Below are 13298 nucleotides of genomic sequence, written 5' to 3'. Positions count from 1 at the left end.
TCAGGTGCGCGTCGAGCCACGGGCAGCGAGTTGGCCGTGTCCTAGTAATGCTGGCACACCTCCAATTTCATGTAGGGCCTCTGGTGCGGGGCGGCGTTTCTCGGCCCCGACGAGCCGGAAGACGACCCCGCTTCATGGCTGTGCTTCGCGGACTTCCCCGGGATCCACTTCCACATCCCTATAGCTGGCGGCGAGGGGTGGAGCTTGGGCGGCGCGGCCTCGGGCTTGTCGGGCGCTTGGGTGGGGGTGGGGGGGGGGAGATTGTGGAAGGCTACGGAAGTGGATAAGCGGACTGGCCGGTCCATGCACGTGGGTAGCCATTAAAAAGGACCTCGGCAGGGTCGGCTGGGTGCCTGACATGCGGGCCCATCCACGAGTTCCGATTAAATTGGGCCGGCGGGAAGTGGTTGGGCGTCTGACAGGCGGCCCGAGGATGGACACCCTCAAGAGGACAAGCGTCCGTTCGTTGAGTGTCGACAGAAATCGGCATATATTTGCGCCGGAAATGAGTCCAGACGGACGCCCGGCAGACAGATTTCGGGTCAGAGGCCTCGCTTTCGGCCGTGCTATTTGTCCGCCTCGACCCAAACGTACAAGGACGGACCAAATGTGATGTTGGGTTGGATGGTTTTTTTTTCGAATAAGGTGTTGGGTTGGAGTTAGCCTTATTGTTGTAGCTGCTGCTGCAAGTAGAGCTATTTCGCCATGACCTTTCTGTTGCTTGCTCGTGACCGCAACCTGAACAACAGAATTTTCGGCGCACCAAGTGCCTTCTTATTGCTAACTGTTGGTACTAGGGACGGGTTGAGCTGGTGTGTACACTGTCTTATTCCTCGATCTGTTCCAATCACGCGAGCACACAGTATCTCACCGCCTTTTAAGCACCGGGCACGGTATGCATGCACGGTGGAGAGGACGGGCGCTGTGGATGAGTCGCCGTTGCTGTTCACCAGTGACTCTGGATCTCAGTCTCAGGCCGACACACACATCCTGTTGCATTCCCTTCAGTGATACTACTACCTCGTTGGGCAGGGGTCGATTGGTTGGCCAAGCATCATGATGGGCACGAGACAGAGCGCTCGTCCAGGACCGGCGGTAAATGGGCTGAATCAGTGTGGCCCATTCAAGAAAGTAAAGTTTCCTTTTCTTTTCCCATAAAATTTGATCTGGTAACAAAAATCGTGTATTTAAATAAGATTATTTTGTATTTTTTTCTTAAAAATTTGTAATGTAACGAAAACTGTGTTCACACATTTATAAAAATGTTCATGTTATTTCAAAAGTTTAAAATATCTTCTAATTGTTTTGTACTTGTTCACATCTTAGAAAATTTCACGCAGTTCTTACCAAGAGTAAACGCATATAAAAGAATATTGGAGTATTTTGCTTTAAAAATGCAATTTAAAAAGTGTTCATATATTATATCAAAATACTCATGTAATTTCAAAAGTGTTCATGTCTTTTAGAAAAATGTTCATGCATTTGAAGAAATCAAGTGTTACATAAAAAGTGTTTTTTAAGAAAGTGAGAGCAAAAAGTAGAAAAATGAACATAAATAAAAAACAAGAAAAGAATCTACAGTTTTGAAGATTTGACTTTGGTGCTTGCATACATCTTAGAGTAACCGTGTACATGAGTAAGTGGTGGTCTTGAGGGTGTTGCTTGTAGCAATGCAAAGGTGCAAGGACGGCGGTGGCACCTCTCCGCTTTAGCGGCGGCGTGTGATGGAACTAGGGTCCTAGGTGTACCAGGGCCTCCCTGGTCGACGCGCCACAACGACAAGAGCTCCGTTGCAGGCTAGCCAGCTACTCTCGAGGGTGACAAAGCTTTGATGCCCCTCCTGATCCAGGTGCGATGGCACTTAGTCGCTTCTTCTTCACGGAGCTCCGACAATGGTGGCCGAGGATGATGAGGATGGACATAGAAGATCTCAAGGGCTTCTTTGTAATTTTTGTGCTTTTTTTTCTGCTCTTACTCCTGGACACCCGTACCTTCTCCACGTTTCCAGAAAAATCTTGCGTATGCGCTTCTTTGTATACGGATGACCACATGCCCCAAAGCCACGATCAAGCAGAGACTCACAGTCTGGCTACTGCTCCCGCGATCAAAATGGAACGCGACGGCGTGCAGATCTTGTCCCGGCGCATGGTCAAGCCAGAGCACCACGCGAGCTCGCGGCCGCCGGAGCCCGAGACCGTCCACCTCACGCCATGGGACCTGCTGCGGATCACTGTGGAGTACCTGCAGAAGGGCGTAGTCGTGCCCAAGCCTCCGGCCGGCAGCGCCCACGCCGTCGAACACCTTGCGTCGTCCTTCGCGCGCGCTCTGGCCCGCTTCTACCCACTCGCCGGCCGCTTCGCCGTCGCGCCCGTAGCCAGCGCGGACGCTCGGCCGGGCCTGACGATCTCGATCAGCTGCGACGACCAAGGCGCAGAGTTCGTCCACGCCGTGGCGCCCGGGGTCGCCGTCGCCGACATCTCCGGCCCGCTCCGCGTCATCCCGCGCGTGGTCTGGTCCTTCTTCCCTCTCAACGGGATGCTCGGCGCGGACGCTGCCGTGGACCCCAGCCTGCCGCTCCTGGCCGTGCAGGTCACCGAGCTCGCCGACGGCGTCTTCGTCGCCATGTCGCTCAACCACTGCGCCGCCGACGGGGAAACGTTGTGGGACCTTTTCAACACGTGGTCGGAGATCAGCCGAAGCGGCGGCGCCGCTGCCGGAGAAGATATCCCCACGGTGCCCAAGAGGTGGTTCCTCGACGGCTGCTCCGTGCCGATCCCTCTCCCCTTCGCCAAGGCGGAGGAAATGGTCAGGCGGTTCGAGGGCCCGCCGTTGCAGGAATGCTCGCTCCGTTTCTCTTCAGAGAGCGTGAAGAGGCTGAGGGCGAAAGCGAACGCCGAGACGATGGCCTGCGTCGGCACAACCACCATCTCCTCGCTGCAGGCCGTGGCCGCGCACATCTGGCGTGCCGTGTGCCGGGCCAGGAGACGACGTGCTCGCTCTCCGTCGGATGCCGAACACTCGTGAAGGGCATGCCGCAGGGTTACGTGGGCAACGCATCGGCAGGGGCCGTCGGCAGGGCCGACGCCGACGAGATCCTGGGCGAAGGCCGCCTTGGCCGGGCGGCGTGGCTCCTGAACCGGGCCGTGGCCGCTGTGGACGAGGCGAGCGTGAGGACCGAGCTCGCGGCGTGGCCTGCGAACCACAGCTTCAAGTACCTGGGGGATCGGCCCTGCGGCGATGGTGGCCAGCGGCTCGCCGGAGCTCGACGTGTATGGCAACGACTTCGGGTGGGGCCTGCCGGTGGCCGTCCGGAGCGGCGCCGGGAACAAGGTGGACGGGTTGGTCTCGGTGTACGAGGGCAGCGATGACGGCGGAATGGAGCTGGAGGTGTGCCTCGCTCCTGGTGCGCTCGCCAAGCTCGTCGCCGACCAAGAGCTGATGGACGCGTCGGTACAGTAGCTAGGTGCACCCAGGCATGAATGCAGCAGTCAAACCGTAATGCTAGTGAGCTGGCGATCCCATGTCTCAGCCCGTCTGACTGCCAACAATGTTCCCACAAAATAGACCTTAAACAGCCAGCATCTGTTTGTACCTTTCGGACCTATTTTACAATCCAACGTGATACCCTATCAATCCATGGATGTAGCATTGCTCGTTTCTCCACAAACCGAAAGAAAGTTGGGAAGGAGGATTTGTGGGAGTTTGGACGGCCGCCACGTAGAACTCTGACACTTCTAGCCCACTCAAATCCTTGCCATGTTCAGTTTTCTTTCAATCCGTCCCTGCTCCTTTCTTACTTTGTATCCGCACCCTATTCATTCGCCGCCGTCGTTGTACCTCTCCAGCCATCTCCCAGGCAACATAGGACGTCCGCAGCCCCACCAACGCCGCTGTCATCTTTTAACTACGCCGCCGTCCACCCAGGATCCCTTCGAAACTAGGTACCTTTCGCCCCTTGTCGGCGATATCCATGGCAGACACCACACACGGCAGGTGTTGGGCCAAATGTCATTGAGCTTTTTTGTTGAACTTGTTGTTTTTTAGAGTAAGCATGATGACGGGGTACTCGGTGAAGGAGGATCATTTGCTATGCGATGCATTGATGGCCATATGCGCAGCTTTGTAGGCATGAACTCAAGGGGCTTTTTTTCAATGTATAACTTTTTCAAAAAAAAAATTGAACTTTGTAACATGGTTTTTTGATTTTTTTTAAAGGCTTCTCATAGCCCGAGCACCAAAACGCCGCACACAACACCACTATTGTTACATATTTGCACGGATTTACTACTCCTATGAAAACACGAGATCCAAATCCGCCGTGTCCATCCAAGACTGTCATCCTATTGTTGACATTGCCCCAATGTTTAGCACTAAATGCATTACACCTCCGCCATGCACCCCGCTGATTTGGTCCTCTGCCAGCCGGTGCTTCTCGAGAAGGAACATGTTGTACCGCCGCTCTTTCTGCGCTAGCCGGAACACAAACATAGGCGCAGGGGCAGGCTCCTCCTCCTCCGCCATGGCGACGTCGAAGTGCGCCCGTGCCTTCTCCATGGTCAAGACGGCACGCACAAGCACGGGGTCCGGCAAGTCCGGCACGGAATCGTCGTCAGAGCCCCTCTCTATCATGGGGTCGTTGTCGGAGACCTCGGGCGAGCTGGCCGGCATGCCGTGCTCGATCCGCCAGGCTCGGCGGGTCTGCCAGGCGGCTGCAAGGGCGGCCACCTCGTGCTTCTACTACGACGTCAGGCTCTCCCACAAAATGCTAGAACTTGCAGTCATGGCGGATGTGGTACAAGGGGGAGGATGTGGAGCGAAAGTGTGGTGGCGTGGAGTTAGCGGGGTGTGGCCGCCTTTAAATAGCGGATTACGGTGAGCCCAAGCGTCTGGGTGCTTCAATGCATGGCACCGGAGTGGTTTCATTAGCCGGTGAGCCTGCTTAATGGTGGCATATGGACAAACGACCATTGAATGGGCGTGGCAGATATCCGTCCCGTCCTGTCCAATAAACTTCTCCGGCATTGAACAAGCACGAACACCGGAGACGCAGTGCGGGCGGCACCCTTGTCTGGTGCACCGCTTCAATGTCGGCGCCAATGAGATGTCACGTCTGCTCTGGGCTGGCGTCAATGCGGAGCGGCCGCTCTACAGCAGCATGAATGCGGGCTTTTGGCGCCGGCGGGAAAGCACGCGGGCGAGGGAGGAGGGTTTGGGTGGGCCAGGTTAGTCAGACGCGGGCATGGCAGTGGTCCGGACGCCCGCCAGAGCTCCCCTGCCCCCACCGGCCCGCATTGAATGGTAAAACACGTCCGGATCGCGCGGTCCGGACCGTTGCGAGCGGTTTGAGTGCCGGCGTTGGAGATGCCCCTACAAAACAAATTGCCATGGACACAACTGTGACAATGGATCTGTTGCTTATATGTAAGCAATGGAAATGTGACACTCGATAGGCACAGAACAAAAATTTGTGTTGATCTCAAATTAAGGGAACCAAATAGAACACAAATCTGTATTGAAATACACCTGTTGCTTCCATTGTCACATTTCCTTCGTACATATAGGCCGTATACGAATTTGAGTAAGCAGTATTCCCTCCGGTCCTTTTTACTCCGCGTATTAGATTTATGTCAAATCAAACTTTGCATAGTTTGGCCAAATTCATATTAAAAAATATCAACATCTACAATACCAACCTGCCAAATGAAAGACACATCATTAAAGGAGTAGAGAGCAATGACATTGGCATAATAAAAGGAAATCACAAGAAAAGTAAGCACCTGGAGAAAGAAGAACTACAATGTCCCTATCTATCATTTGCTTCCTCTGAATCCCCACCTATCAGTTGCTTCCTCTGAGTAAACAAATGCAATAGAGTTAACCCTAAAAAAATATCAGGTTCCTCAATATTATGTGTTGGTCTAAGAACCAACTAAGCAAGGAAGTAATAACGCAATGATATATTGCCCTTTTAGTAAGGAAAAAGTTATCCCTAATCAAAAGGGCAAAGCTAGGGGCATGGCAACTGAGTCCAGTGAGTATTTATATTTCCTAGTGCATGAATAAAAGAAGATCCCTGTATTGCAAGTTGCGTTCGTACTTCAAGATAATCACCTTACATGTATTTTTTACCTAGAAAACTTCTTTGGCTTCTCGCATTAGATATTTAACTTCAATATGAATTATGAATCATGTACTCCGTCCGTTTCATAATGTAGTGCGTATAGATTTTTTTCAAAAGCCAAACTTTACCAACTTTGTTCAAGTCTATAGGAAAAACTATTTATATCTGCAATACCAAATATATAAAATACTCCCTCTGTAAAGAAATATAAGACCATTTAGATCACTACTTTAGTGATCTAAACGCTCTTATATTTCTTTATGGAGGGAGTATGAAACTAAGTCTTATTGTGAAACTAATGATATATGTCAGACAATTTGGATGTAAATATTTTTATCCACAAACTTGATCAAAGTTGGGGAGGTTTGACTTCTTAAAATATCTATATGCACTACATTATGAAAAGGAGGGAATAGCATATATGCTCAACAATTGTTGATTTTGTTAAACTGATACACACTATTACACATATCAAACATTGAAGGATGTTGTTAAAACTTAAACTGAGGCTGGATATGAAAGAAGAATACTTTGTGTCAGAAAGGAATATCCAACTTGTCACGATTGCAGTTTAGCGATTCACTTGTATCTTTGGCGAGCGACTTGATGCAAACTGGACAAATCAGCACCCAGATGGCTGGTTGCATCGTCCGAACACAATGATTAGGAGATTTATAGAGTTCTTTCTTAAAAAAACACCCAACATATTTTGATGATTTTGGATATGTTAAGTTAAACCAAGAAAAACCCTTATTTTGGATATGCCGACGTCTGCTCCATCATCCTAGACGCGGCGCTGCGGCCAATGGGCGTCTTCCCTATAGGAAGAGCTTGAGGGAGAGGACGTCGGGCTGCTGCTCCGTTTTCCACCATCATCCTTGTGCATTTGTCCCTTTTGTACGTCCATATATAAGTGATCATCAATGCATAAGCCTGATGAATGCATATAACAAAAAGATTGTTGAATTGGTGATCATCAATTCCTCGGAGAGTTTCTCATTTATCCTCTATTATATGTTGCCTTTATATCCTCTCGGGTGTGTACTGAGCCTAACTTATATGGTTAGGTTCTATGCTGGAACCAATTCATCGGAGTTCAAGTTCTTTCACTCTTGCTCGCATTAGTTGAATTTATGCGAGGCTTTGCAGCGATATCTATAATACCTAAATAGTTCATCCCCACTATCTCATTTCTCTTGACATGCAGCCTATCCACATCACGAATCAACATGTAACCATCCACCTCAGCAGTCTAGGCACATCCCCAGCAGTAGTGCCACATCACCAACTTTTGCCCGTGCATTGAAACACACATGCATGTTAGTTCAGCAAAAAAAAAAAACTCTGTTCGTACAGTGCAAGCGAGGCACGTCCGTTGATATTACGCCGTGCCCAATGAAACCTCTATTTTTCTGGCATAATAATTGATCTCTCATTATCTCTCTGATTCGCCACGCACGGGCAACACAGCCGCGATCTGCGCGAGTGAGAACTACATGTATGCGCGCGTGAGACCAGCCAGTAATGTGCGAAGAACTCAACAAATTTCATCCAAGCATGTCGCCCATCAATTCGTTGCAGTTAATTACTACTCCGTGCATGCAGTTAATTACAGCTGAAATGAATCGTGCATTGGTACTTTTGGCCCGCCGGTCTATTCCCTTCCCAGTCCCATACTAGTTCATTTAGTGAAGAAGGCGTTTTCGTCCAACCGCGTTGTTTATAAGGATGAGTGTATGAGTAGGCTTCTATATTTATAGGACGCCCATATCCATCACACGGGTGGCATAATAGGTATTCGCCCACACACCGTGTGTGGCATGAACAGGGGGCTGCCCACACGGGCTGTGTGTGGGCGAACAGTAGAATTGCCCACACGTGTGGGGGCAGCTACTTCGTGCCACACGCCCAACAAGTACTACTCATCCCCACCCCATGCGTGTGGGACGAAGCAAATATGCCCACACGTCCTTGCGCAGCTACAATAGGTACGATGACGATTTAGTTGCCATCCGGGATGGCAGATGTAGTTATCTGGGATGGCAAATATGGTTGTAAAAGCATGGCAACTCTCTTTGTTTTGGTTAACTATAGTTGCCATGTCTAATTTATGGTAGTAGCCACGTGTAATCAAACCATAATTGTCGTGTGTGATTAACTACTTACCACATATGGTCAAACAATAGTTGCCATGTACGCGCAACTGCAGTTGCCATCCAACAACGTACGATTGTCGTGTGGGCGAAAAGCAGTTTGCCCACACGCGCGTGGACTAGGTGGTGGCTGTGTGGGCAGAAACTAGTTCGCCCACACTGCGCAGCTGGCAACCGTGTTGTGGGGCGTGTGGGCGACCTCTCCAACGCCCACACACCGGCCTTGTCCTACGTGGCACGCGAAAACTGTCTTGGTGTGTCAAAATTCGTGCAAACTTAACTGGACGATGATCCAGGCATGTGGGCGAGTTGCAATGTTGCCACACGTGTGAGCGTTAGTATTTTCGTATTTATATCGCCTAACCCATGACCACACAACAAACACGGTCGAGCACAAAATAACAGTTTGGCTTCCCTGCTCCGGCGATCAAAATGTTAGGAGTAAGAGATTTGTAGGAGTAAACCACGACTCCGCTGCGGTGACTGGCGCGTGTGCGTGCATGCGTTCGGGTGCGTGCCTCTGTGTTACGTTGGTGTGTGTGTGCGCGCCTCGTAGTCCATCCCGTAGGATCAGGTTGTTGGAGTTAGTTGCAAAGGTGCCGGGGCGATCCGAGTGCGTCCTGTGCGCGGCCGGTGTGGCACGCGGATCGTGCGCGGCCGGTTGTTGGAGTTCGTGCGGCGTGGCGTTTGTCGCCGGAAAACCTTGTGTGTAGTGCGCTCCTCTCCTTCTTCCACCTTCGCCCGAGGGAGTGTGAGAGAGAGCGCGCGCGCTATCCGGGTTCGTCACAACACAAAATGGAAGGCGGCGGAGTCCAGATCGTGTCTCGGCGCATGGTCAAGCCAGATTGTCAGACGAGCACCCGGCCGCCGGAGCCTGAGACCGTCCACCTGACGCCATGGGACCTGCGGCGGATCACGGTGGACTACATCCAGAAGGGAGTCGTCCTGCCCAAACCTCAGGCAGATGCGCACGCCGTCGAACACCTCGCGTCGTCCTTCGCGCGCGCCGTGGGCCGCTTCTACCCCCTCGCCGGCCGCTTCACCGTCGCGCCGGGGGCCACCGACGACGACGGGGCGCCGTCGCCTCGGCCGAGCCTGACGATCTCGCTCCGCTGCAGCGACGAAGGCGCCGAGTTCGTCCACGCCGTGGCGCCCGGGGTGACTGTCGCCGACATCACCGGCCCGCTTCACGTCATCCCACGGGTGGTGTGGTCCTTCTTCCCTCTCAGCGGGATGCTCGGCGCGGACGCCATCGTCGACCCCAGCCGGCCGCTCCTGGCCGCGCAGGTCACGGAGCTCGCCGATGGCCTCGTGGTCGCCATGTCGCTGAACCACGGCGCCGCCGACGGGACCACGTTCTGGGATCTGTTCAACGCATGGTCGGATATCAGCCGGAGCGGCGGCGCCGCCAACGGAGACATCTCAATGGCGCCGATACCCAAGAGATGGTTCCTTGAGGGCTGCACCGTGCCGATCCCTCTCCCCTTTGCCAGGGCGGAGGACATCGCCAGGCGGTTCGAGTACCCGCCGGTGCAGGAATGCTCGCTCCGTTTCTCGTCGGAGAGCGTGAAGAAGCTGAAGGCGAAAGCGAACGCCGAGATGGCCACCGGCACAGCCACCATCTCCTCCTTGCAGGCCGTGCTTGCACACCTATGGCGAGCAGTGTGTCGGGCCCGTGGGCTCGCGCCGGACCAGGAGACGACGTGCGCGCTCCCCGTCGGATGCCGGACGCGCGTGAAGGGCATGCCGCAGGTTTACCTGGGCAACGCGGTGGCGGGTGCCGTCGGCAGGAGCGCCGTCGGCGAGATCCTGGGCGACGGCCGGCTGGGATGGGCGGCGTGGCTTCTGAACCGGGCCGTGGCTGCGGTCGACGAGGCGAGCGTGAGGGACGAGCTCGCGGCGTGGCCTGGAAACCCCAGCTTCAAGTACGCTGCCGAGTGCGGCGGGGATCCTCCTGCGGCGATGGTGGTCACCGGCTCGCAGCGGTTCAACGTGTACGGCAACGACTTCGGGTGGGGCAGGCCGGTGGCCGTCCGGAGCGGCGCCGGGAACAAGCTGGACGGGATGGTCACGGTCTACGAGGGCGGCGGAGGGGCAGGGAGCATGGAGCTGGAGGTCTGCGTCGCCCCTGATGCGCTCGCCAGGCTCGTCGCCGACGAAGAGCTGATGGCCGCGGTGGTAGGAGGGCTGACGTACTGATCCGCGATGGTAGGTGCACCAATGCGTCGAAGGAGTTTGGCATTCAGATACAATGGAAGTCTACTGTAGTACTCCCTCCGTAAAGAAATATAAGAGCGGTTAGATCACCTCTTATATTTGTTTACAGAGGGAGTATTATTTTTCCTAAAAGAAAGTTTATTGAAAAGTGGATAATATGTTTCAAAATTTCTGCTCATGTCTACGTCGAGACTCCTCCGGTTATAGACGTTACTAGCACATATGCCCGTTGCAACAAACAAAATATGATGTGTTTTCGAATTTAGTGAACCAAATATGTGAAAACATCTCATCAAAATATTTTTCTGTGTAGCACAAATGACCTTGTGTTGTAATGGAAGACAAAAGAACCCACTTCACTAAAGCAATGGCTCAAGACCCCCTCCTCCACCTCCTCCATTACCCATCACCAGGCATGACGACATCAACAAACTTGATGAAATCCTTCATGCTCCCACACGAGAAACAACATAAATATTAGGAGCGTTTACGAAGAACGTCAATCCTTGGCTAATATAATGGAGAAAATTGTGGAGTTTGTGTCACACACACAGCAGAAACTCCAAGTCTGACAGCTTGTACTTCGGTGACGGGCACTAGCGGGTCGAGCAGAAAAATAAAAGCAAAATTCTTTTTTCTTCATTTTTGTTTTCTTCTCAGAAAAATATAGTACATGACCAACAAAAAATGAACAATATTTATTATGATTTAGTCAGTCTTTTTTTGCGTGTGTTATACGTAATATTTTGCTTTTGAGTTAAACTGTTCTGACACGCCAAATATTAGTATCACAGTATCGTATCTTAGTTGTTGACATCAACATTCGGATATAAAGTAGTTCATAAGCGAACCAACTTGTGGTTTGATGGTTAGGGCGGTGATATCCCCAGCCCATCAAGCTTCAAGTCCTGGTGCTCGCATTATCCTGAATTTATTTCAGGATATCTGGTGATGTGCATTCAGCGGGAGTAGATGTTCCCATTGACTACGAGGCGCTTGAGGTGACTTCATCAATCTCAAGATGATATTTCGGCTCAGTCTTTCGAATGTGCTCATAGGAGTAGGGTGTGCATGTGTGTGTTCATAGGGAGTGAGTAAACACGCGTATATATGAGCTCCTGCGTCTGTACTTTGTTCCCCAAAAGAAAAGGTTCACCTGTGGCATGTGCACCTAAACAAAACACCTAACAATTCAGCTACGAAAGAAGCGGTTAACAAATTTAAACACAGAAGAAATTCATCGGTATCTGAATAAGCCTCGGACCATGTAAAAAAGCGATGATATTTTTGGGGCATAATTACCAATTGTCTCGCTATATGAGACAAAGTAACTATCGGTGTGTATATTTATTTAAAATGGTTTTTTTAATATCTTATTGTTCTTGAACAAACTTATATTCTACTTAGATTGTAATTGCATTATAATTTACTTTAACTTTAATCTTATGTTCTGTTTTACTGGTTAAATTTATGTTTGAATCCTAAATTTTAATTTTAAATAAAGGAAATATATTTAATACTTAATTTCTTGCTTATTATTCTGCAGTTGACATAGATATTAAGTTGTATTCTTTATCTATATAATTAATAAAATATGCGTAATATTATTATCGAAAATTCTAATGCACGAACATGTCTGCTCATGCCTTCCAGCACGTGAAGGAAATATGCCCTAGAGGCAATAATAAAGTTGTTATTTATATTTCCTTATATCATGATAAATGTTTATTATTCATGCTAGAATTATATTAACCGGAAACATAATACTTGTGTGAATACATAGACAAACAGAGTGTCACTAGTATGCCTCTACTTGATTAGCTCGTTGAATCAAAGATGGTTAAGTTTCCTAGCCATAGACATGAGTTGTCATTTGATTAACGGGATCACATCATTAGAGAATGATGTGATTGACTTGACCCATTCCATTAGCTTAGCACTTGATCGTTTAGTATGTTGCTATTGCTTTCTTCATGACTTATACATGTTCCTAAGACTATGAGATTATGCAACTTCCGAATACCGGAGGAACACCTTGTGTGCTATCAAACGTCACAACGTAATTGGGTGATTATAAAGATGCTCTACAGGTGTCTCCGATGGTGTTTGTTGAGTTGGCATAGATCGAGATTAGGATTTGTCACTCCGTGTATCGGAGAGGTATCTCTGGGCCCTCTCGGTAATGCACATCACTATAAGCCTTACAAGCAATGTGACTAATGAGTTAGTTGCGGGATGATGCATTATGAAACGAGTAAAGAGACTTGCCGGTAACGAGATTGAACTAGGTATTGAGATACCGACGATCGAATCTCGGGCAAATAACATACCGATGACAAAGGGAACAATGTATGTTGTTATGCGGTTTGACCGATAAATATCTTCGTAGAATATGTAGGAACCAATATGAGCATCCAGGTTCCACTATTGGTTATTGACTGGTGATGAGTCTCGGTCATGTCTACATAGTTCTCGAACCCGTAGGGTCCGCACGCTTAACGTTCCATGACGATTTGTACTATGAGTTATGTGATTTGATGACCGAAGTTTGTTCGGAGTCCCGGATGAGATCGGGGACATGACGAGGAGTCTCGAAATGGTCGAGACGTAAAGATCGATATATTGGAAGGTTATATTCGGACATCGGAAAGGTTCTGAGTGATTCGGGTATTTTTCGGAGTACCAGAGAGTTACGGGTGTCGGTGTCAAAACCGGCGGATCTCGGGTAGGGGGTCCCGAACTGTGCGTCTAATGCGGATGGTAACAGGAGGCGGGGGACACAATGTTTACCCAGGTTCGGGCCCTCT

The 13298-nt window shown here is 50.4% G+C and overlaps 1 protein-coding gene and 1 pseudogene across 1 annotated transcript; both read left to right on the top strand.

Annotated features, from left to right (window-relative positions):
• The first annotated feature begins 2094 nt into the window (after positions 1-2094).
• On the top strand, positions 2095-3652 carry LOC123048275 (uncharacterized acetyltransferase At3g50280-like; annotated as a pseudogene).
• A 5018-nt stretch (positions 3653-8670) lies between these two features.
• LOC123048274 (uncharacterized acetyltransferase At3g50280) lies at positions 8671-10704 on the top strand. Its single transcript, XM_044471410.1, has one exon. It carries the CDS (start codon positions 9070-9072, stop codon positions 10471-10473), a length of 1404 nt encoding a protein of 467 aa, XP_044327345.1. The 5' UTR covers positions 8671-9069; the 3' UTR covers positions 10474-10704.
• Positions 10705-13298: the final 2594 nt, after the last annotated feature.

This window comes from Triticum aestivum, chromosome 2D (assembly GCF_018294505.1).
Source record: "Triticum aestivum cultivar Chinese Spring chromosome 2D, IWGSC CS RefSeq v2.1, whole genome shotgun sequence".
NCBI classification, from domain to species: domain Eukaryota; kingdom Viridiplantae; phylum Streptophyta; class Magnoliopsida; order Poales; family Poaceae; genus Triticum; species Triticum aestivum.
Note: the sequence above shows the minus strand (reverse complement) of the source record. Positions and strands in the feature narration are given on the sequence as shown.

Bases quoted from the DNA above. Each gene is read 5' to 3' on its own strand.
- LOC123048274 (XM_044471410.1), top strand. From the start codon at position 9,070: ATGGAAGGCGGCGGAGTCCAGATCGTGTCTCGGCGCATGGTCAAGCCA.